Source organism: Watersipora subatra, chromosome 1 (genome assembly GCF_963576615.1).
Source record: "Watersipora subatra chromosome 1, tzWatSuba1.1, whole genome shotgun sequence".
Classification (NCBI taxonomy): domain Eukaryota; kingdom Metazoa; phylum Bryozoa; class Gymnolaemata; order Cheilostomatida; family Watersiporidae; genus Watersipora; species Watersipora subatra.
The window spans coordinates 54,144,325-54,166,332 of NC_088708.1; the positions used below are offsets into that span (position 1 = coordinate 54,144,325).

The 22,008-nt window shown below is 35.8% G+C and overlaps 1 protein-coding gene across 1 annotated transcript; it reads right to left on the reverse strand.

Moving 5' to 3' along the window:
* Positions 1-524: 524 nt before the first annotated feature.
* On the reverse strand, positions 525-19,401 carry LOC137385858 (protein-tyrosine sulfotransferase 1-like). The gene is made up of 6 exons (XM_068072436.1): positions 19,247-19,401; positions 12,237-12,459; positions 7,035-7,254; positions 5,036-5,284; positions 2,700-2,856; positions 525-729 (listed from the first exon to the last, which is right to left on the reverse strand). The coding sequence occupies exons 2-6, from the start codon at positions 12,435-12,437 to the stop codon at positions 525-527; spliced, it is 1,032 nt and encodes a 343-aa protein (XP_067928537.1). The 5' UTR covers positions 12,438-12,459; positions 19,247-19,401.
* Positions 19,402-22,008: the final 2,607 nt, after the last annotated feature.

Genomic DNA, 22,008 nt, shown 5'->3' on the forward strand with positions numbered 1-22,008 from the left:
CAAGCATATAACTAGCCTAGCGTGAGATTTCTCATCTGTATTGAGTACAAAAATAAACTATAACTATTTAAAAAAAATTATAAAAAAAACTCTTTTGAGACATAATTTTGCGCAAATGAAGATTATGCGAAATGATTAAAAGCGTGTACATTACCTACGCAAAGTTCTAAAACCCTTTTGATGAGCAAAATATTAGTCAGCACAGGTGTATTTAGTTCTGCGCGTGATTGAACAAATAACTAAAATTTGTTTTACCTGTTGCTGAATTTGCTAGTAGTTGATTCATAAGTCAATCATACAGCATATTAGGCACACTAAACATGACTTCCTGTCAGTGAGGCTATTTACAATAAGAATGCAAACAAGTATTCCCTTACACGGGTAACACTGATTCCCTTATCACTAGATACTTGACGTTTGTTGGGTCTGGTTTGTAAAGTTGAAACCCTCTGAGCAACAATAAAATAAAATTTCTTTAAATAATGGATTCTTACCGCATTAACTGCTGTCAAAAGTTTGAAACCCTAAATACTCATTGTCTTTTCAGCTAGAGGGTTCAGTAACTTGGTATAATCTGGTGGATACTGATGCACGTCATATCCAAACTTTGCAAGCATTGGCGCAGTTCTGTCTAAAGTTTGAAGGGCGTTTGAAGGTATAGCGCCAAACCATTTGGAGAGTGCTTCCAGGTTTACTGCTTTATTCACCTGATCAGTGGAAGGCTCCTTTCTGTGTAACAAAATAGATCTGTTGTACTCCTATCTACTGTAGATCTCTTGCCGCTAAATAATCAGCGATAGCTGAGTGTTACTTGAGAAAATGAAGATTATAAAAATTTCAAAAGTTCACAGCCGAACCCAACAGATTTATTGTTTGAAGAGTACTCCAGATCATACTTGAACATCCTTCAATTACAATTTCTATCTCTAAATTTGTGCATTTGTGAGAATGCACAACTTTTGTGTAAGAAAAGGAGGAGAATCTTAAAAGTTTTCAGTGCAAATAAAAGAGTTGATAGGTTAAACCTGTTGAGCGCTCAGAAATTATTAAGGTAGTTAAAACCTTGTAGCTCAAATAGTCATTACAATATTCCAGGACTGAAAGAGATCATATCACTATTAATAGCTGCACCCAAAGAATTATGAAGAATTGAAAACCTAATAAAAACACAATTTTCAATAATGTTAAGTTACAACGATTCATGTACAGCTTCCCGCAATGTACTCAATGCAAAAAAGTTATTGTCAAAATAATTTTTTCCAGATTGCAAATACTAAACAGGGAATATCCCTCAATAACCTGATGTAGGCATGATAATTTCAGTCAAATCAGAGTTGTTGAATTAACAATGATAGGAGTCACTAGGTAGCTTTCATACTGGACGCTATCTCAACTATATTATTTTGTTGATCTACATCAGGAACATAAATATTTACCAAATGAAAAATAACTTGGACACAAAAAGGAAATTTTTTAAAGAATTCTATCAATAATTAACTCTCTGCCAAATGCTGACAGCGAAGTGGTTCTACTACTGGAGAAAAAAAGGCTGCCACAGTAATAATTAAACAGATGTCGGAAAGTCATTACAAAAAAATATTTCCAGAAGTTGCTAATAACTTGTAAGATTTTTTCAACATATATAACGATTTTAGGTCGCTTACCCCCTGGCCACTTACCCCCTGGCCATATACCCCCGGTCATTTACCCCTTGGTCACATACCCCCTAGGCTATATTCCCCCAGGTCAAGTACCCCCCCCCATACCACATAATACAGTTTAACTTAAACCAGTTAATCTTTGGTTTAAACCACATGAACCACTTGCTAATTAGTAATGGTTTAATTAGTAGTTAATAATGAAAAATTAAAAGACACTTAAAAATAAATGCATTTATTCACAATCTATAAAGACTAATTCAGACCTGGAGGCCTTCATTTTGAACTTTTCTGTAGATTGCCTGTGATAGATGATAAAAGCATCCTTGTATTGTACCATCGGGAAATACAATGTGAAGTGCACTTTGATAGCATTTTCAGTCTATCATTATGAATGTGGGAGATAATTCCAGGTTCAATGCATCCACCTGTCATTCACTCTTCAACGATATCATGGGGAGGGGGTAAATGACCTGGGGGGTATATAGCTTAGGGGGGTATGTGACCAGGGGGTAAATGACCGGGGGTATATGGCCAGGGCTAAGTGGCCAGGGGGTAAGTGACCTGATACCTATATAACAATTTTTAGGTTTTCAACACAAAAAAACTAACAAGTTCGTTTGTGTATGAACCAATACAAATTATTTTTGAAGTTACATCTACCTCATCATATAGTAAAACTAAATTTAAAAAAACATCATTCAGGCTGACATTGAGGCGACTGACTATGTTTGTCATGCTTGCGAATAAAAGAAAAAAACTATTTTAAAGCTGACCAAAGTCCTAGATAAGTTGAGCAGCAAGTGATAACCGCTGTTTCCATCACCTTTGTTCTACCACCTTATATAAGGCTAGTGAATTCATATTTTTGCATTTGTATGCATCTGATCATGCAGGACAGTTTTTTAAAGCATGTTTGCTGTCACTTTTTAAGCAAAAGGACTGTCTAAAACAAAGAAAAATTAATTTCCTCTGTTGTAAATAACTACATTTATTATTCATTATATTTATTGTTGTGGATATTAGCATGGAAAAACTCACTTAGATAATGAAATTCCACCTTTCACTCCAATAGTATCCTCATGGTGAAGTACTATATCATCCCATGGCACTCCAAGGAATTCTATTATTCGCTGCATCTGTGACTTGGGATCTATGACCAGCCGTTCATAGTAAACTGGCAAGCACACTGATGGACCTAAGAGAAGCAGATACAGCCATTTTAGCCAACAATCAATAATACCTATTAGTTCTGTATAGACTCTATTTCACCATTACGGACAAGGCATGAGATCAAAGAGCTATATCATTACCCTTTGACCAGTTCCTCCAATAACTATTTCTAACCATATTAATTTGACACAAAAGTCATTGATAGTAATAGTAATGATTATATATTTATATAGTTATAGCGATAAAGTTTTAAGAACAAAAAAAGCGCTTTGCGCTGGAATTGAACTCGAAAACCTCAGTTCTGCAGACAAGCGTGCTATCCACTATGCCACACAGTCTACTTGCCAAAGCCTACTCTAGAATAATTGTGCCCTTACTTATTACACCTACCAATATTTAATGGCGATTGGGTACAAAACTCATGATTCACGCTTCGGCTATCACGCTTCGGCTATCACCCTTGAACTAATGTCCTAAATGAAAAATTTTACTAAAAGAGAAATACATGCACAGATTTCCCCAAAATGCTATAAATATATGTATATACTAGCTGTGCTACCCGTCGTTGCCCAGGTATTAAAAATAAGCTTGTAAACAATGAGAGGTAATGAGAGTTGCCTGCCACTTGCTTTTAGCCTGGCACATTGCCAATGGATAAATTGAGTAAGCTTATTAATAAAAGCTACCCCTCTCTGTGGCGTTGCGCCGTGATCGAATGTGTAGCGTATTTGTTCCCATATGGTGACACATATCGCCTACCGAATCTTTCAAGCTCATGTACCTAAATTGGTAGGGTGTTGGACTGACGAACGGGAGGTTCAGAGATCAAATCTTCTGCCCTACGAAGTCTTTATTCCAAAATTTTAATAGCTGTAGCTGGCCATATACAACGACGGTCGACCAACTTTGAGAAATATATATAGATATACATTTAATTAAACTTATAGCAGATACAGAAATAAACAAACACCACCATTTAAAAGTTAGAACGGTTAATGCTGTATATGTTGATTAAGAATAAATTTGCTAAGCAAAAACTTTTTATTGCCCGTGCAATGCCGAGCATTCACTAGTAATAACATAACTGTAGTTATTACTACAGACAGTACAATAGTCCATTTAATCAAGTATGCGACAAGAAAAAAACCATAGCTCACAGACAGTAGAACAAAAGCTAAATTCCAAAGACTGCATCCTTGCTATTTTTGTTAACGTTTGATGTGTTGACAATATACCTTCGGACATAGAAAAGGGTTGTCTACTCTTGGCAAACAATGCTAACTGTGATGCTGAAGTCACTATTATTCCTCAACCAAAACAGACATTGCTGAAAGCATTTTTCTTCAAAATACCGCAGTATAATTTGTGTAACAGTGAGTAACAGTTCCTAAGTGTAACAGTGAATACACTTAGGCAACTGTAAATGTTATAATAGTAGTAATGTTATAATAGTAGTAATGCTAAATAATAGTAGTAATGTTATATAGTAGTAATGTTAAATAATAGTAGTAATGTTATATAGTAGTAATGTTAAATAATAGTAGTAACGTTATAATAATAGTAATGTTATAATGGTAACAACGTTACAATAGTAGTAATGTTATAATAGTAACAATGTTACAATAGTAGTAATGTTGTAATAGTAGTAATGTTATAATAATAGTAATGTTACAATAGTAGTAATGTTACAATAGTAGTAATGTTGTAATAGTAGTAATGTTGTAATAGTAGTAATGTTATAATTTCAAATTTCAGCATTTCAAATTAGCAATTTCAAACAAAAAGAAAATCTGTGAAAACCAGCACGCATTTATGTAGCCATACATATGCTACCACATACTTCATAGCTCCAAGGTAACATTTGTTTTCCACCTCAAACTTATTGCAATATGCGAATATCAGACAGTAAACAAATAGAGCATCAATGATCTCTCACTGACCCCCACCTCCATTTACCATTACATATCATTAACTATAAGTAAAAGATATTAAATAAAAATAAAGAATAAAAAAGAAGCCAGCAGTCTACAGTAATCTAAAACAGGGTTCCAAAGAAGTGCAAACAAACCGCATCAGCAAATCGTGAGCTTCGGGTTGCACATCAAACAGACGTCTTAATAAAGCAATAGAATTGGTGATGAGCGAGAAACATATGAATGTTTCTTAAAGCACACAAATGATTCCCTGACATCGACACAACTTACCGCTGGCTTTGCAACCTTCCCACATGCTACTTATCGCACGGTTCCAGTCTTTCAATGTACCTTCATACGACTTCATGTCGAAGCCTTTGATAGTTATATGTCTAGATATAATGGAATGAGCAACAGATCGGCCATCGCGTATCATCAAAATAACTTTTGATTTGGGAAACATCTGACGGATGTGAGACATTGACCTGATCGCGAAAGGGTCCTTGTTACAGAGCAGCGGTGCTGCTTCCCCGTGGCCAGCTAAAAATGTGTAAAATGTGGAAAGTAGAGCACTCCACCTCAACACAGAGTGATACTAGCATAGGTGGATCCTTTCTGGTCTAACTCAGAGGACTAAAGCTACATAACAAAACTAATTTTTATCATGTGAAGTCTCTATTGGCAATTTTAGAGTTGCTTTCTCATGCACATAGTGTGTAATGTAGGTGTCAAGAATGAGGTGTTTGTCTTATCTTATGTAATCACAAACCCAATAGAATGGTTCAGTAGTTGAATTATTGCATGCTCAACACAACAATTAACACGTGGAAACTGGTTTGCCTTGATTATCGTTTTTACTGATCACACAACTGCTCATCTCGTAAAAATAACCACATATTCAACAATAAGATAACATTTTTGAAAGAGATATTAACGAAAGTGAATAAGCTTCCTGGTGAACTTAACACCTTGAAACCTGTACCTGAGATAACTCAGAAATAAGTTGTTCCACCTGATCCTACGCACGAGTAAACACAAGCTTCTAGTTTCACTTTGTTTTCACATACTTCGGTTTACGGAAGATTAAAGCATTTAAAACATTAAAACTCTAAAACATCCCACCTTTGAAAGAATGCGTAAAAAAATAACTATTTGCTATTTTATATTTCTATTTTTTCATTGTGTGCTACAAGCTTGAATCTTCAAAATGATATTCCAAAGGAATTGTGCTATCTTAAGTGCTTTCATAGTTGATGGAAAGTTATTAATATGGTCTGGGATCAAGGGACCTACTTGAATATACAAGACTAGGCTTCAATATGCTAAAAAGGCCAATGACAACATGCTAATAATTTTAATTAATTAATTTAATTTAAATTATGGATTTAAAATTAAATCCATAAACCTAAAGGTTGATACAAACATCACATTCTATTGCAGCTTGTTACCTGCAATGAATTGTTAACATATTTTGGTGTTATGTTATTTGTTTAAACAATCACCAAAAATTGTTTTGTTTTCTATGCTTTGTTTTCAATCATATAACTAGAATGTCAAAACAATGTACATGAATTGTTAGAAAAAGGAATGTGTATGCACGTCGTAAATCCGGTTATACTAGTTTAGCCACAGAATATAACTAGAGTACTTGCATCTATGGCAGTGATCCCCAACCTTTTTATAACTGCGGACCGATTAAAGCTTGACACCCCACCTCCCCCAATTGGAACATTAATGAAAAATATTATTTTTATTATTTGCGAGGAGAATAAGGTCATTTCAAAATAGAAAACCACTCGACTGAGCTCAGACTCAAACTATAATGGACAAACTAACTACTCTATCTACAGTTGGTAGAAGAAAAAGAAAATATCAAGTATGAACGCAGATAATAAGAGAGAGCAGAGAACATGTAGGAGACTGTATTGTCCGATGAGTCAATTCAGAATCATCAACCCAAAAATAATTAACAGCTACCCGCACAATTATATTTTGTAATTTGCAAACACCTTACAAATTACAAATTTGTAGTAATTTGCATGTAGTCACAAATTACTACAAATTTGTAATTTGTAACTACAAATTATCTTTTGTAATTTGCATTTATACTTAACATTTTCTTCTTCTCCTAGAGTCTGTAGATGAAGCAGTAAGTCCCCCTTTATTATTGTCCCAGACTAAGATAATAAATAAAACAAAAATAAGGAATTAATTCTTGTGCGGCCCGGTACTGATTGATCCCAGACCAGAACCACTGATCTATGGGCCCAAAAACAGTGTTTATCTGTACCTATAATAGTCAGCAGATAGCTTGCGAGAGCATCTCTGAGCAGACTCTCACTAATGTGGGCTTCCTCCAACCGTGACATCTCCGTCTGAGAAGCCACAGTCTTTGTGTGCATACCAAGTATGCGTGGTATGACTCTAGTCTCCTCTCCACAGCGTATGTAGGGGTGAGCATCCAACATAGCCCTGATCAAGGTGGTACCACTACGAGGCACTCCTCCTATCTGTATTTACAGAAGGTATCAGTAATTACATGCTTGCAATTCCCATGAAGTTGTAATTTACAGCAGCTGGTGTAAGAACCTCCAGAAAATATTATGTATATACAATTCTTCAAACTTTACTGGTTGACAGAAGACAGAAGTTTTGTCAACAAGTGAAGATGATTACACAGAACAGGAAGCAATTTAGTTATGGAACAGCCGTATAGCCGCTGTATATGTTGTAAAGAATATGCAAACCGAGCAGGTCAATGCCACCAACGAAGAAAAAATAACTGACCGGACTACTGCCAAAGAAACAGTGTTTGTTCTTGAGACAACAAGCTAGCCTTGGGTCAATAACATCCAGCTATAACAGCTATATAACAGCTATATATAACAGGACTAGTTCAAACAGTTTCCAGGTTCATTAACCAATAATATGTAATTGGTTGGTGAGAAGCAAAGGTCAAAGTTTACCACACTAAAATTGCCTCGGAACGCCAGATGAGCATTTGTTGTTAATTAGGGTATTTCAGGTATCTGCAGCATAGATTTAGCACTTTAGAATTCTATGGTTTCTCGATGTCCACTTACACCTAGAAAATTCACTTGAAAAGCTACCTGCTATAGTTTCTTTTGCCATGCTGTCTCGTTGAATATGCTGCACTCAGCAGAGGTGATTGTGGAAAAGTGAAACATGGTTGAATACCCACTACAGTAAACCCCGTGGAGTACACCCAAGCTTGTCAGTTGTAATAGAGTTGTATAGAATCATTCATTTTAGTAAAACTGTACAAGAGACAGTTAAGGAGCGCATAATATTTGTCCAGCGATGTCGTGACTGCATGGTGGAAAGTGGTCAGAAAGTGACATGATTAATGTTAGCGGTGGTAAAATACCGCACCTACACAAACAGGCAGGTTAGCCCACTGGCCTCAAACAGCAGCAAACATTCTTTAACTTCTCTCAAAGTGTTAAAAAAATAAGTTTTTGAGTTTATGACGTTTTATATCTCGCAATGCAGTTTAAAATGTAAATCTTTTAAAAGTACATAAATTTAAGAACAATAACTTTCCAAAGCATTTAGTTTTTTGTCTTCACCTTAAGTAAACCCTGTAATGAGCGTAAGGATGATTGCGAAATCTATTAGTTAATTCAGAAAACGCCTCTCCATTTGCATATGTGAGGGTTGCGCAGTTCCTGTCATAACTAGGAGATAAATAGAGCTAACGTTCAGGATTATGAAGATGAGGAAGACCAACAGGATAGCGTACAAGACCAACAGTGGGTAGAGGTGGTACTTGGGTGGATACAGCTAATTTAGACCTTCCCAAAAAATATTAAAAAAACCATATTCAAGGAGACAATATGAGACAAACCTAGCGAGAGACATCAAGCAATGACAAGCGGTGACTCATGGAAGATGGGTATAGATTTTAAATGATGATTTTAGTTGTGTATCTATTACTCTTCAGGCTGCTCTCCATTCTATACCATTAATTAAATATTATTATAAGACATACAACTTGGCAAATACATGATACAACCAGTGTAAGCACAGCGTAACAACCTGATTCCCTAGCGAACCCTTTCACTAGTCAGACTATTACAACCCCTTCTCTATGGGATGAACTATTGACATGGACATCATACGCAATCAGTCGAACATAATTACTGTCAGGTGTAGCCTACTGATGCCTCAGTGACCGCCGACTACGACATGCCAGACATTGGAAAGGTTTCATATCTTAGACTTTAGGGTCATCTTCCATTCTATTCCCCAATATGCTCATTGCTTACATCTTATGAAAAGTCATATACTCCAAGAGTAGCTCTACATAAAAAAATTTCCTGTAACATGTAGCCATTACGTCAGTTCCCTAGAGAGGAGTTTTTATGTTGCAGTTTTCAATGTAAAATCATAATGGTGCCATACATAAGCAATGAAGATGACTATTTCTCTCAGCTGTATGAACATTTATGACAAGCTTTCAGATAACATGCCTTGATTATCGACAAAAATGAACTGGTGAAGGAATTCTCATACAGCCTGTGTGCTTCAGACAAAACTAACGATTGCTCCTCGCACGAGGTGATGGAAAGCTCTGACAAAAATAGTTGCTAAAAGAATGTTTCATCGTTTGATGTGTGACTTTACCACTTTTTATATGGAAAGTTCAACAAAGTATTTTATGCAAAATAAAAAGTTATCGTTTAAAAAGGTGGCTGCCAAATTGCTGTCATTAAAGAGGGAATATGAAAGTGATAGAATTGACAATAATAAACATCAATATATGCAGCTTTCATGTTAGACTATATTCATCTCAGCTATATTAGTGAGCTGATTTATATCAGAAAATATTTAGAAAATCAGAAAAAGCATGAACACCAAAATGAAGTCATTAAATAATTCTACCAAGAATCGTTAAAGTATATGCCTAACGCTGACAGCAAAGTGATTTTATTATTAAAAAAGGCTCCAGCAATAATAATTAAATAGGAATAGTTAATATTAGTCAAAATAGTTAATTAAATAGTCAAAGTCATAATAATAAAAAACAATATACTTAACGTTGACGAATGTCTGTCTGATCTAGTTATTATGTCATGTATAACCTTTCGCATTTTATGAAGATTAAGTGAACCATTTGTAGTCGTGCTGACAGATTTTTAGTGAACAAAAACTGTAAAAGCATCAGCAGCCCTAATATATTTCTAGCCTAATGCTTTGCAATTGTTTTAAACTTCTGAATAACACTATTTTCTTAAAAAATTGTCAAAAAAAATTACATGTAAAGATTTGATGCTTCCATGATTTATTAATCAGAAGATGTTATATAGTAAAAGAAGGCTAGTACATAGAACCTCACTGAGTAATGTAGTGAACGCCAACAGTAGCCTCTAACGATGTCTAATACACTTCAATACAGACAATAAATTCAGCAATCACGGATAGAGAAACATTCTTGAATAGAAGTGAATAATATTGCATAAGCACTTGTTCTTGCCTCTACAGTAAGTTATGACTTCATTCAATGTTAGCCATCTGACACCATCCAGCCATGATTGATTTACAACAGTAACTTTATATCAAATACTACTTATAGAGAGACTGTGAATCACTCATTAATAGAGACTGCAGACCAAATAGCATGAAGATACATAGCAAATATTATAAGTGAATATAGTAGACAATCTCCTCACCCGCAACTAAAACTGCATCTAACTTTAGTGCAGATTGTTCTGAGAAGAAAACTCAGCCCATAGCTAAGGTTGGCATAGGGCACACATAGGGGCACACATAGGGTAGTGTAGGGGCACACATAGGGGCACACATAGGGTAGTATAGGGGCACACATAGGGTAGTGTAGGGGCACACATAGGGTACCATAGGGGCACACATAGGGTAGTATAGGGGCACACATAGGGTAGCATAGGGGCACACATAGGGTCACACATAGGGTCACACATAGGGTAGTATAGGGTAGTATATGGGCACACATAAGGTACCATAGGGGCACACATAGGATAGTATACGGGCACACATAGGGTAGCATAGGGGCACACCTAGAGTAGGATAGGGACACACATAGGATAGTATACGGGCACACATAGGGTAGTATACGGACACACATAGGGTACCATAGGGACACACATATGGTAGCGTAGGGACACACATAGGGTAGCGTAGGGACTCACATAGGGTAGTATACGGACACACATAGGGTACCGTAGGGACACACATAGGGTAGCGTAGGGACTCACATAGGGTACCATAGGGGCACGCATAGGGTAGTATATGGGCACAAATAAGGTACCATAGGGGCACACATAGGATAGTATACGGGCACACATAGGGTAGTATACGGACACACATAGTGTACCATAGGGACACACATAAGGTAGTATACGGGCGCACATAGGGTACCATAGGGGCACACATAAGGTAGTATACGGGCGCACATAGAGTAGTATACGGGCACACAAAGGGTACCACACGGGCACCATAGGGGCACACATAAGGTAGTATATGGGCGCACATAGGGTAGTATACGGGCACACATAGGGTACCATAGGGGCACACATAGAGTAGTATAGGGGCACACATAGGGTACCATAAGGGCACACAGATCGATGTTACACACAAATGTTAGGTGCAGTATTACCGCTGTTACCAGAACTACTTAGAAGGTTGGCAAGCCACCGAACATTACATATAAGAAGACAACTTTTTCAAGGGCGCTTTAGCCTTTAACAAGTGAGCCATAATTTGGCTCAACCATGAGCAGCTGCGCTAGTATTGGCCTGCTCCGTGTGATAAAGGAGCCTTTCAGGTTAATCTTGACGACAACCGTGTGCCATCGTTGTTCAAAATCTTGATCGGAACATTGATTTTACGGTACCAGAAAAAAATTTGTGGTAAAAATTTTCATGAGATGTCACTAGAATATGAAACAAACTATGATGCATCTATCCGCAATACCTAATATTTACTGTCAAAATATGTTTATGACCTTCACCTGCCCAGCTAAAATAGACTGATAACTCCACCTTGTAAAATTTTCCTAATTGGCAGCATACCTCATAAAATAGAGAATAGTTGGCATTTTATTGTAACATGTGTGTGCGCGGAGGGTGTGTGTATCGTTTGTGTATCATTGGCTAGTTCTGCCAGTAATAAGCATAGTTTCTGTGTTTACAAAATTTACTTGAGTAAAAAGCTTGCTACTGCAATTCTTTTTATAATAAAACTCAAGAATTGTCAAAACAGAGTACAGGTAACGCCAGCCCTGATGTTAATGAATAATGGAAATTTCCAAAGAAACATTGGATAGAAAGCATTAGGGATGCTTGCCCTAGGTAACCACTGAGACATTAACAGTTTAGCCAGATATCTCTGCCACCACACTGTGTTCAACTAGCTAATGGGTTCTCACATAATAACTACTGCTAAGCAAATACACCAATTATGTCGTATCTTGAAGGATTTACAGTAAACATACCCATAGAAGAGGGACATTTTTGTCATAAGACACCAGATTCTTGAGACTGTAGTTCTTGATTGGCTGACCGGCCTCATAAACATTGACTTCCACGTTAGATTGAGCACGTTGGTCCGACAACATCGAAGCTCCCAAAAGAAAACAGGCGATAAACAGCAGCAAATGCAACTTGTCCAGTCTCCGCCACACCTTCCGCAGCATGTTCGGCCTGATGCTGCAGCAGCTGCAACCAAACAGTCAGCAGTGTACATACAAACAAGGCTTTGAAAAAGTTATAGGCCTTATGTACTAGAGGCAAAGGTAGCAAATTTGCAAAACAACTGATGGGTAGACAACTTCTATCAAATTCGGAACCACTTAACTATAAAACCCTCAATACTCTGATTCTAGCTGATACTTTTATTACTATGTTAATAATTACTTAAGATTGACCAGTGAAATAGCCAACTTATTTTACTGGTTTATGTAGGCTCCATGTATTCTGCTTAATGATGAACTTACACAAAATTTCAGTAGATTTTATGAGAAAGTATCAGTATTTTTCTATGATTTGCAATTATTTTTCATGTTTGAGGTGATCTGACTGTCAGGATGTTTCAAGATTAAAATCAATAAAACTTGATCGTGATTAAAACGCTCAGAAGAAAGATACATGCAAAATGATGTCATTAGTTGTTATCGTTGATCTCCGTTATTCTGTTTAAGCTGCAGCATGGTGCGTCTCTATTCTGTCAGTCTCTGCGCAACTATAGGCGTCATAATCACACTTTCATTTGATCCAAGCATTTTAACCGCAATCAGGTTAAACTGTGTCACTATCGCAAGCCAGGCTGTGGCACTATAGCAAGCCAGGCTGTGTCACTATAGCAAGCCAGGCTGTGTCACTATAGCAAACCAGGCTGCATCACTATAGCAAGCCAGGTTGTGTCACTATCGCAAGCCAGGCTGTGTCACTATCGCAAGCCAGGCTGTGTCACCATTGCAACGTTCCAAAGCCAATCAAGGTGTAAAATCTTTCAATTTTTACTGATGAAGAATATTAATACTGTTCAATTCCTCAACATGTCATACACAGATTTATATTATGAGCTATTGCGTCAACATGGGGTGTACTCCAATTTAGTTGTAAGGTAAAACACACACAAGTTGTTACTCCATGTTTGTCACACCTTCAAATGTTTTGCTTCACATCATGTATTCTTATATCAAAGCAACTGTTTTGTGACTAGAGAGAACTGACTAACTTCTAATATGATCTAATAAACATCAGAGCCTACTGCAGTTGTTATTGATTTACAACAGATGATTATAAGAAGCGCTTGCTTTTAGATATTCTCAAGGCAGCTGAGAACTGACTTCCTGTCACTTAAGGTGATGCTCCGAGTCAGAATTGAAAACTGTGTTACACAAAATGATTTTATTACAAAATTTCACCAGCATCTATTATTCTCAAGTAAGAAATGATTAGTTTAGGGAACTGCTTTTCTAAGGAGCACCAATATCATGCAGTGACGAGTCCATCAAACCAACTTACATACCAACTTGAATAGTGGCTATTTCAGATTCCAAGTGACAGAGCACTCATCCTTAAACAATTACTAGCACCACACCCACTTCCTAATTAATTACATTGGACAACCTACGTTGTGGGAAATTTACACACAAATCATTAAGTCTTCATAGAAAATAACTATCAGATCGATTTGCATACAGTTAGTATTTGAGCATTTTCATGGTATCGTAGGAGTTGCTCGCACTCTATAATGGATTTCAATAGTTTATATCTGCAAGCGAGGGCCTACCAAAGGTCATACATTCTTTCAATAACCAAATATGATGGAGTTATGCTGAAATCGCTCATGATTCTGGCAGAAGATAAATATAAGAACTTCATCTGTAGACCTACTCAAGTCTTATAAATAAGATGACAGTTAACTACCTGTCCTGAGACACACAATGCTGACACAAACACCGGTGACATTTATTGTTCAACTATCAGTCACTTTAATCTTTAGGAAAGTCCTTTGCGTGATATGACAAAAGTATTATGACAATTATTAGCAACCAAACAAATGAGAAAACAAGTATGATTAACTGCGAGTTTTGTAAGGAGGTGTTCTTATTACAGTAACTAAATATCTCCTAAAGCCTCAGCTATTACAACTGTCGACAGCCTCTCTCCTCTCAATGTCAAAAATATATATATTTTACTTAAAGCCTCCCGCTCAATAAAAATAATAATTTTTTGGTGCGAAAGAGATATAGCATAGCCACACAATAGTTGTAAGAAAAACCAGTAAAAAATCAAAGCAATACATTTGAAGTTAATGTTTTTAATCAAATAGTTACAAAATTCTATGAAATATAAACACCCAGCAAACATAAATTCTAAAACTAGTTATAATAGCTTTAACCAAACTGCAACCAACCTGTTTTTTAAAGTGCAAAAAGTGGTATCGTGTTACTATTAGAAGACATCCATATACATGTATAGGTCCAAGCATATGATCATTGTTTAAAATTTTATTCGCTAACCAAGCCGCAGACATCGTGAATTTATTAGGAATCAGTTGTCTATGCATTTTATTAATTTTCAATCTATGGATAACACTATAAACTATTACGGATGTACACTTAATCTATAGGATGGAAATTCTCATTTATAAAAGATTCTTTTTCTAAGTCTCCGCAAAAGAAGAAGCAAAAGTACAGTTACTGCGTGACCGATTGAGTCACATCAATGAATTAGAGATAAGTTAATTACCCAATGCTAATCTTTAGGAAATGTTAGTGCACGCAGGGCATTGAATGATCAAAATGATACGGTTGGCTTCAATATAACTACAGCTTGCCCATAGGATAAGACAATCATAGCATCAATGAACTAGAATGGGACAAGAAATGAATCAAGGAGTAATTGGCATTTTTTGTTTGACGTTAACCAAAAGTTACTAGTTCATGGCAACTTATTTACTGAATACCACACAATCCGTTTCCTCCTGCATGAACACCAAACAAAAACTTGACTACTTAAAAAAAGTAAATATCAAAGTAAAATAATACTAGTTTAAGCTCCAAACTTGTAAAAACTGCAGAGCGTGTTCAACTGCAGAACAAACAAAAGGTTCTTTCAAGTTTGTAATCTTTACAAAACATTTAACTTTATCCAAAGATTATCAGTGAAATAAAACTAAAAAATATCTACGTTGTTCAAATAAATAAAGAGTTGTTTTACAAAGTTTCAAAATGAAAAGATCTTTAATTGCTTACTGGTAACTTTGTAATTATTGGACACTATGTAAACTCTGAAAATTGGATTTTAAAAAAAATTTAAACTAAAGGTCACTTGAGTGTAAAATATAGAGAGGCATTCCTATCAATATAGACTATTTTAATATGGGAGATTACCAAACTAATCAATTAAATAGATATGTACCTACAATGGCTTCTTGTCAATTTATTTATTAAAGATCTTGCCACGAGTTATCTATGTATTTGAGTGTCCTAAAGCAATTTATTCCAAAAAATTGAATTACTAAAAAGCATGCTAATCAACAATTACATATCGTTTTACTAGGCAACTAAAAAAATCATTTTTAAGATGATAATTTTGCAGTGCAACCTTTGTAAATGTATCACGTGTCCAGACTAGCCCTACTCGATGAGAAATTTCCACTGTCAAATATATTTGTAAACATTAAAAACGATAACAACATGCATTTTTTTGTTAACAGTTTTGAGGAAGACAGCATAAGAAATCATTATTAACATGTTTTTAAACAGGTTAAACATTGAGAGGGTTTTTCAAACATTTCAAAACAACGTAATTCTGATTCTGATTCTGATTAAAAAGAGTCTCGAGACCTCAAAAGGAGGAAGTGGAGACCGTTTGCATAGATTGTATAAGAATAAAAATTTATCTATTTGAACAAGTGAATTTAAAACATCAATTAATAAAACTTTCCTGTTCTAATGATCTCCCAATCTAATATCCCGAGAAGTTCGTGGAATGAAGCTGTTAAAATATGTGTTTGTGTTGCAGGCGATTGCCTTTGGAGCGTTAGACCGAGATGATCTGGTGTCATACTGGTGTGGTTGGGACATTAAAAAATTAAAACTTTCAATTAGCGCTGAGTGTGTGCTATTAGATAAAATGTTTATTAAAAGGTTGAGTCTTGCTCGTTTTCTTCTGATCTCTAAAACTTCCAACTGGATATTCTCTCGAGCTTCCGTTACACTAGCAACTCCTTTCAAATTACATATAAATCTCACGGCTCTTCTTTGTATAAATTCAATTTGAGATATGTGTTTGACTAAAAAAGGGTCCCAGACCTCACAAGCGTACTCCAAGGCGGGTCTACATAAAGTCAAATATGCGATTTTCTTTACTTTATTAGGAGCATTAAAAAGAACCCGTTTTATCATTCCCAAGGTTTGTAATGCTTTGGTACAAATCGATGTTATATGGTGGTCCCAGCTCAATGTATTTGTAATAATCACGCCCAAATATTTAAAGCTATCCACAACTTCCAGATTGGTATTATAAAGGTTGTACTCAGCTGGGACGCCAGAGTCTGACGTGAAATTAAAATTTACAATTTGACACTTTGTTACATTAAAAATCATTTTGGACTCAGAGGCCCAATTTTCCAAGGCAGTGAGGTCAGACTGAAAATTTATGCAATCATGGTGATTATCAATTCGACTGTACAGAAGAGCGTCATCAGCAAACAGTCTGATGGTGGAGTGTTTTAAAACTGATCCGACATTGTCAATATATATTAAAAAGAGTGTGGGCCCCAAAACGGAGCCCTGCGGCACTCCAGAGTGGACTTTTAAGGGTGCTGATGCATGACCGTTTATAATAACTTTTTGAAATCGGTTGCTTAAAAAATTTTGAATCCAATAAACAATCGAATGATGGACCCCAGCACCTAAAAGTTTAACTATAAGCAGAGAATGTGATACCTTATCAAAGGCCTTCGAAAAGTCAAGAACTGCAGCGTGTATTTGCTGATTTTCATTATTTGCATCCATAAGATCATGGACAACAGTGACCAGTTGAGTGGTACACGACAGTCCATGCCTAAAGCCGTGCTGATGCGAGGAAAGATTTAGGCTCTTATTGATATAGCTCAAAATGATGTGTTCAAGCATCTTGCACGCTATTGATGTTAGTGAGACAGGGCGATAATTTCCGGCGAGAGTCTTATCGCCTTTTTTATAAACTGGTGTGACATTGGCTAATTTCCATGCAGAAGGTAAACTTCCGGTATTTAAAGAGTATTGGTAAACCAGTGTGAGCATTGCTGACACTGTGCTGACGTCAACCATGAAGTCCTCTTTTCTTAAGCCGTCGGGCCCAGGGGCTTTGCCCTTTACAAGACCTACGATCATTTTCTCCACGCCCTCACAAGTGACTATTATTGGACTGGTGCTGGTATCCGGTAAATCGTATTCAGGAAAAAATTCATCTGCCTTTGTGAAAACACTTTGAAAAAACATGTTAAAATTATTAACCATCTCCGACTCTGATTGCATATTAGCTAGTAGGGCGGAGGGGCTGTTCTTGCGACCCTGAGTGCGCCTCATAAAAGAGAAAAAAGGTTTGCTTATGCCAGCCCGGAGTGGTTCGTACAAAACTCGATTATAATAATCCTGCTCAATTTTGCGAAACATCTTTTTATTTTCGCGTCTCATAATTTTGTATTCGGCCATCAAGTCAGGAGAGTGTGTTTTTTTAAACTTATTGTATAGTTTTCGTTGTTTGCACACAGCCTTACGTGCCTGAGAGTTGAACCATACTGGTTCCCTGTTATTTCGTTGTTTTATTGTCTTTTTAGGAACAAAATCATTGACAGCAGATTTAACGGCTTTCTCAAAAATATTCCACAATTGGTCAATATTGTGTCCTGTTTTTATCGCGTCCTTGATGTCTTCCAAAGCTTGAAGTAAAAATTTCCTGATTGCCATGGTATCTGCTTTTTCATATACAAAATAAAAATCTTTGCTAGCTACCTTGTCAGTTTTTGATATGTTGAGCTCAACTTCTACTAAAAAATGATCACTCAGACCAGGTTCCACAACCTCAACTTTTTCAATAAATTCTGAGTCCGATGTTAAGACCAAGTCTAAAATATTTCCTTTAAAATGTGTCGGCCTATTGACCATTTGTCTAAGATTATACTCCGCCAAGCAGTTCAAAAAAATTTGATGACAACCTTTATTGTTTGAGCTTATTTTTGTCGAATAAGACTCCCAATCAATATCGGGAAAATTAAAATCACCCATGACTAATATCTGTGATAACGGAAAATGTGAAAAAACAAACTCAAAAAGCTGATTCAGGCCTTCAACAGATCTAGATGAGTTCCCGGGTGGCATATATACGCATACGATGACCAAGTCTAGAATAAAAATAGATTGCTTGGGTATGTGCACTGCGACAACTTCAACAGGGTATATCGACAAACTCAAAGGAATCAATCTCGAATCAATTTCCGAATTTACTGCCACCAAGACTCCACCACCATGAAGATTTCGATCTTGTCTATATATTTGCTTATCAGTGTGGAAAAGTATTAAATTATCATCAATTGAGCTGTCCAAGTGAGTCTCTGTTAAACAAAGAATATCATGCTGGTAAGACAGAACCTGAATCTCGTTTATTTTCCCCTTAACCGATCTGCAATTCGCTAACACTACAGTTATTTTCTTACTTCCACGATTTCCTTGTTTTTGATTTTGAAAGTTTTGGTTGGTTCTTTGCTCCTGATCTGTTTTAGCTCTTGTCGAAGACGAAAATCCTCTTCTTGTTCAGATTTATTTAAATCTAGTCGAGCAAAGATCCCAGGTTTTTTCAAATCATTAATGGCTTTCAAGATGTCCCATTTTTTATGTTTGCCTTCTGTGCACAGTTTCACGGGCCTACACTTATTAGTTTTTTCCTTATTAGTAATCAAAGCAACTGATGTGAAAACAAATTATACACACTCTACACACATACTTACAATGAAAACGAATGTACTGGCTCTCTAGCCGATCACGCTCAAAACAAATGCTCTACATGTATTTTGTTATTTCGTGAAAACAACAAAATCGTGTACAGTTGGTAGTCGGTTAGCGTTTTAGCGTTAGCCCTAGCCCTAATAATTACTCTTCCTTGCCAACATCCCGGGCGGGTACTATCCTAGTTAGTGACTTACCTAGTATATTAGATTGCTACAGTATTTTAGCCAGCACACCTGTGGTAGTTTTATGAACAACTCTAAATATTGAAAATACAAACTCTTAGGTTAATATGTAGCGAGCATAACTTTATTTTTTGTAATATAAGTGAACGAGGGAGAACTTCAACAAGGGCCATGTAGATGGACATGGTAGGATAACTCTAGAAAGTTGTCAAACCCAGTTCTACACACTGTTAGTAATAGTATTAAGATAACTGGCTACGTGTACATCTTCACACATCTAAGTTCAATTGTGATTTGCTAGCTATTTTACTTGTACATTGTAACAACTTGTACATAGTCAGTAAGTGAACAACCAGATCAGGCGCACATACATGCACATATGGGTTTTTCATCACATAAGATACATGTATGTAAGCACCAAAAAATTGTGACAGGTTTAAAAAACTATAAATAAACAATAATTTATTGAAATCATAAGAAACTGAGATATACTTATATTGCCGGGCGACAACAACGACAGTGTAGATTTGACTGTTTTAATGTATGATTTATTGGCTAATTCTACTGTTATACGGTCATGTTGCTAAGTTTTTGTCGTTAGTATTGTGAAATAAAATTTCTTCAAACAGACAAAAGCCTTTTTTTTTCGTAAGTGAAATTTTTATAGACTGAGTACACAGCCCTGACCTGATAGTACATTTGTAATAAACAGGTTCAGAACTTCTTAACCTAGGCAAAGCAGGCTAAATATTAACAATAACGCTTCATACATCCATTAAATTATAAATTGTTTTCATTCAACATTTTATGTAGCAAGTGCAGAAGCCAAAAAAATATTATAGGTTATTTTTTCAATCACATCACATTTGTCAATAAACTTGTTATTCATCAAAAAGTTGAAAAATATGCTCTGTATGTTGCAAAACATCTCAAGTGAACATTTAACTATTGTCTTGAATATGGCTAATGATAGCTGAATAGCTGACGATACTTTTTTCTACAACAAAATATAGTGCTTCATATTGCTTACCATTATTCCAACTACAGTATTAGCATTTACTTCTATTTCATATAATGTGGTGTATCTATTATATATTACAATGGGTTGTACTGTAATTTTTATTGCGATATTAGGCTCCTTATTTGCTGCATCGAGTATATTTTGGTCAATGTAACAGAGGTTCTGAAGTTGTAGTATGGCATAAGTAAAGACAATTTCAGTTTACTTGAATTCTTTTGAAGTCGCTGCATGGTTATGTCTATTTTAGCATTTCCCTTTATGTTCTTTTATCTAATGTCATAAGCGAGGCCTGCAATGTACCGCCAACATCTTCTAGCAGCAGTAAAAGAGAAACCAGCAATAATAGAGTTGTAGAATGTCTGCGAAATCAGAAATAATTTATTTGCATAAAGTTTGGAGGCACTGTGCTTATCGAGTGCGTTATAAAGCAAGTTGATATAGTTCCTGGTTTTTAGGTTAGTAGGTCAGTTCGAACATACTTAACTTTCTTGTTGCACGTTTACAAGATATCAATACTTGCTCTTATATGATGTACGCTATTCTTGACCTGTACAATTAAGGACACTCTGCTACAATTTATTGACGTAGGCATACATGCAGCTTTTAAACAGCAAACAATGCGTTTTTGCTACAAAAGGGTATATTTTTTCTTCCTTTCTCTTTTATGTGTCAGCTAAAAGTAATTGAACTGTGAACAGTAAGTTCAACTTTTAGGTTCTCTCTCACTCTCACTCTCTCACTCACTCACTCTCTCTCTCACTCTCTCTCTCTCTCTCTCTCTCACTCTCACTCTCTCACTCACTCACTCTCTCTCTCACTCTCTCTCTCTCTCACTCTCACTCTCTCTCTCACTCTCTCTCACTTAAGTCAACAGTGTGAGTCAGCTTGCACTCTTGCACGCTTGACTAGTGAGAAAACAGTAATATCATTAGTAATATTATTGATATAACTGCTAAATAATCCTTGAGAAATTATTGTTGCTTTGAAGTTATTCTCAATATTATAGGTCTACTTACAAAATAGAAAAAATGCAAATTCGGTTTTTACCTAAGTATTCTGAACTTTTTGCTTGCAATAACTTACATACTTTAAAAGACATATATATATATATATATATATACATATATATATATATATGTCTTATATGATATATATATATATATATATATATATATATATATATATATATATATATATATATACATATATATATACATGTATATGAAAAGTTTATGCAAAAAAAGTACTGTGGAGATATACCAATAAAAGTTCATATTTAGAAGGTTCTGGATCAAAGATAAAATTTAGCGTAAGGTACAATATACGGTCTTATTAACTCTGACAGTAAGATTTCCTTCATCAACTTTTATTCAGAGAATGAATATTTAGATAGTGCTAGGTGAAAGATAAAATCTTATGTGCCGTACAAACTCTGACACTAGCCGGTTCACTGTTAATTTTATCCAACAAAGTTTGATAAGAACATTTATATTTAGACAGTGCTGAGTTGAAGATGGATTTTAGTATGAGAGACAGTACACGAACATACTAATTTTGG

Coding starts and splice junctions, on each gene's coding strand:
- LOC137385858 (XM_068072436.1), bottom strand. CDS start 12,437: ATGCTGCGGAAGGTGTGGCGGAGACTGGACAAGTTGCATTTGCTGCTG. Junction 2,857..5,035: donor GGAAGGTTGCAAAGCCAGCG/GTAAGTTGTGTC, acceptor TGCTTCTCTTAG/GTCCATCAGTGTGCTTGCCA. Junction 730..2,699: donor GGTGGAATTTCATTATCTAA/GTGAGTTTTTCC, acceptor TTTGTTACACAG/AAAGGAGCCTTCCACTGATC.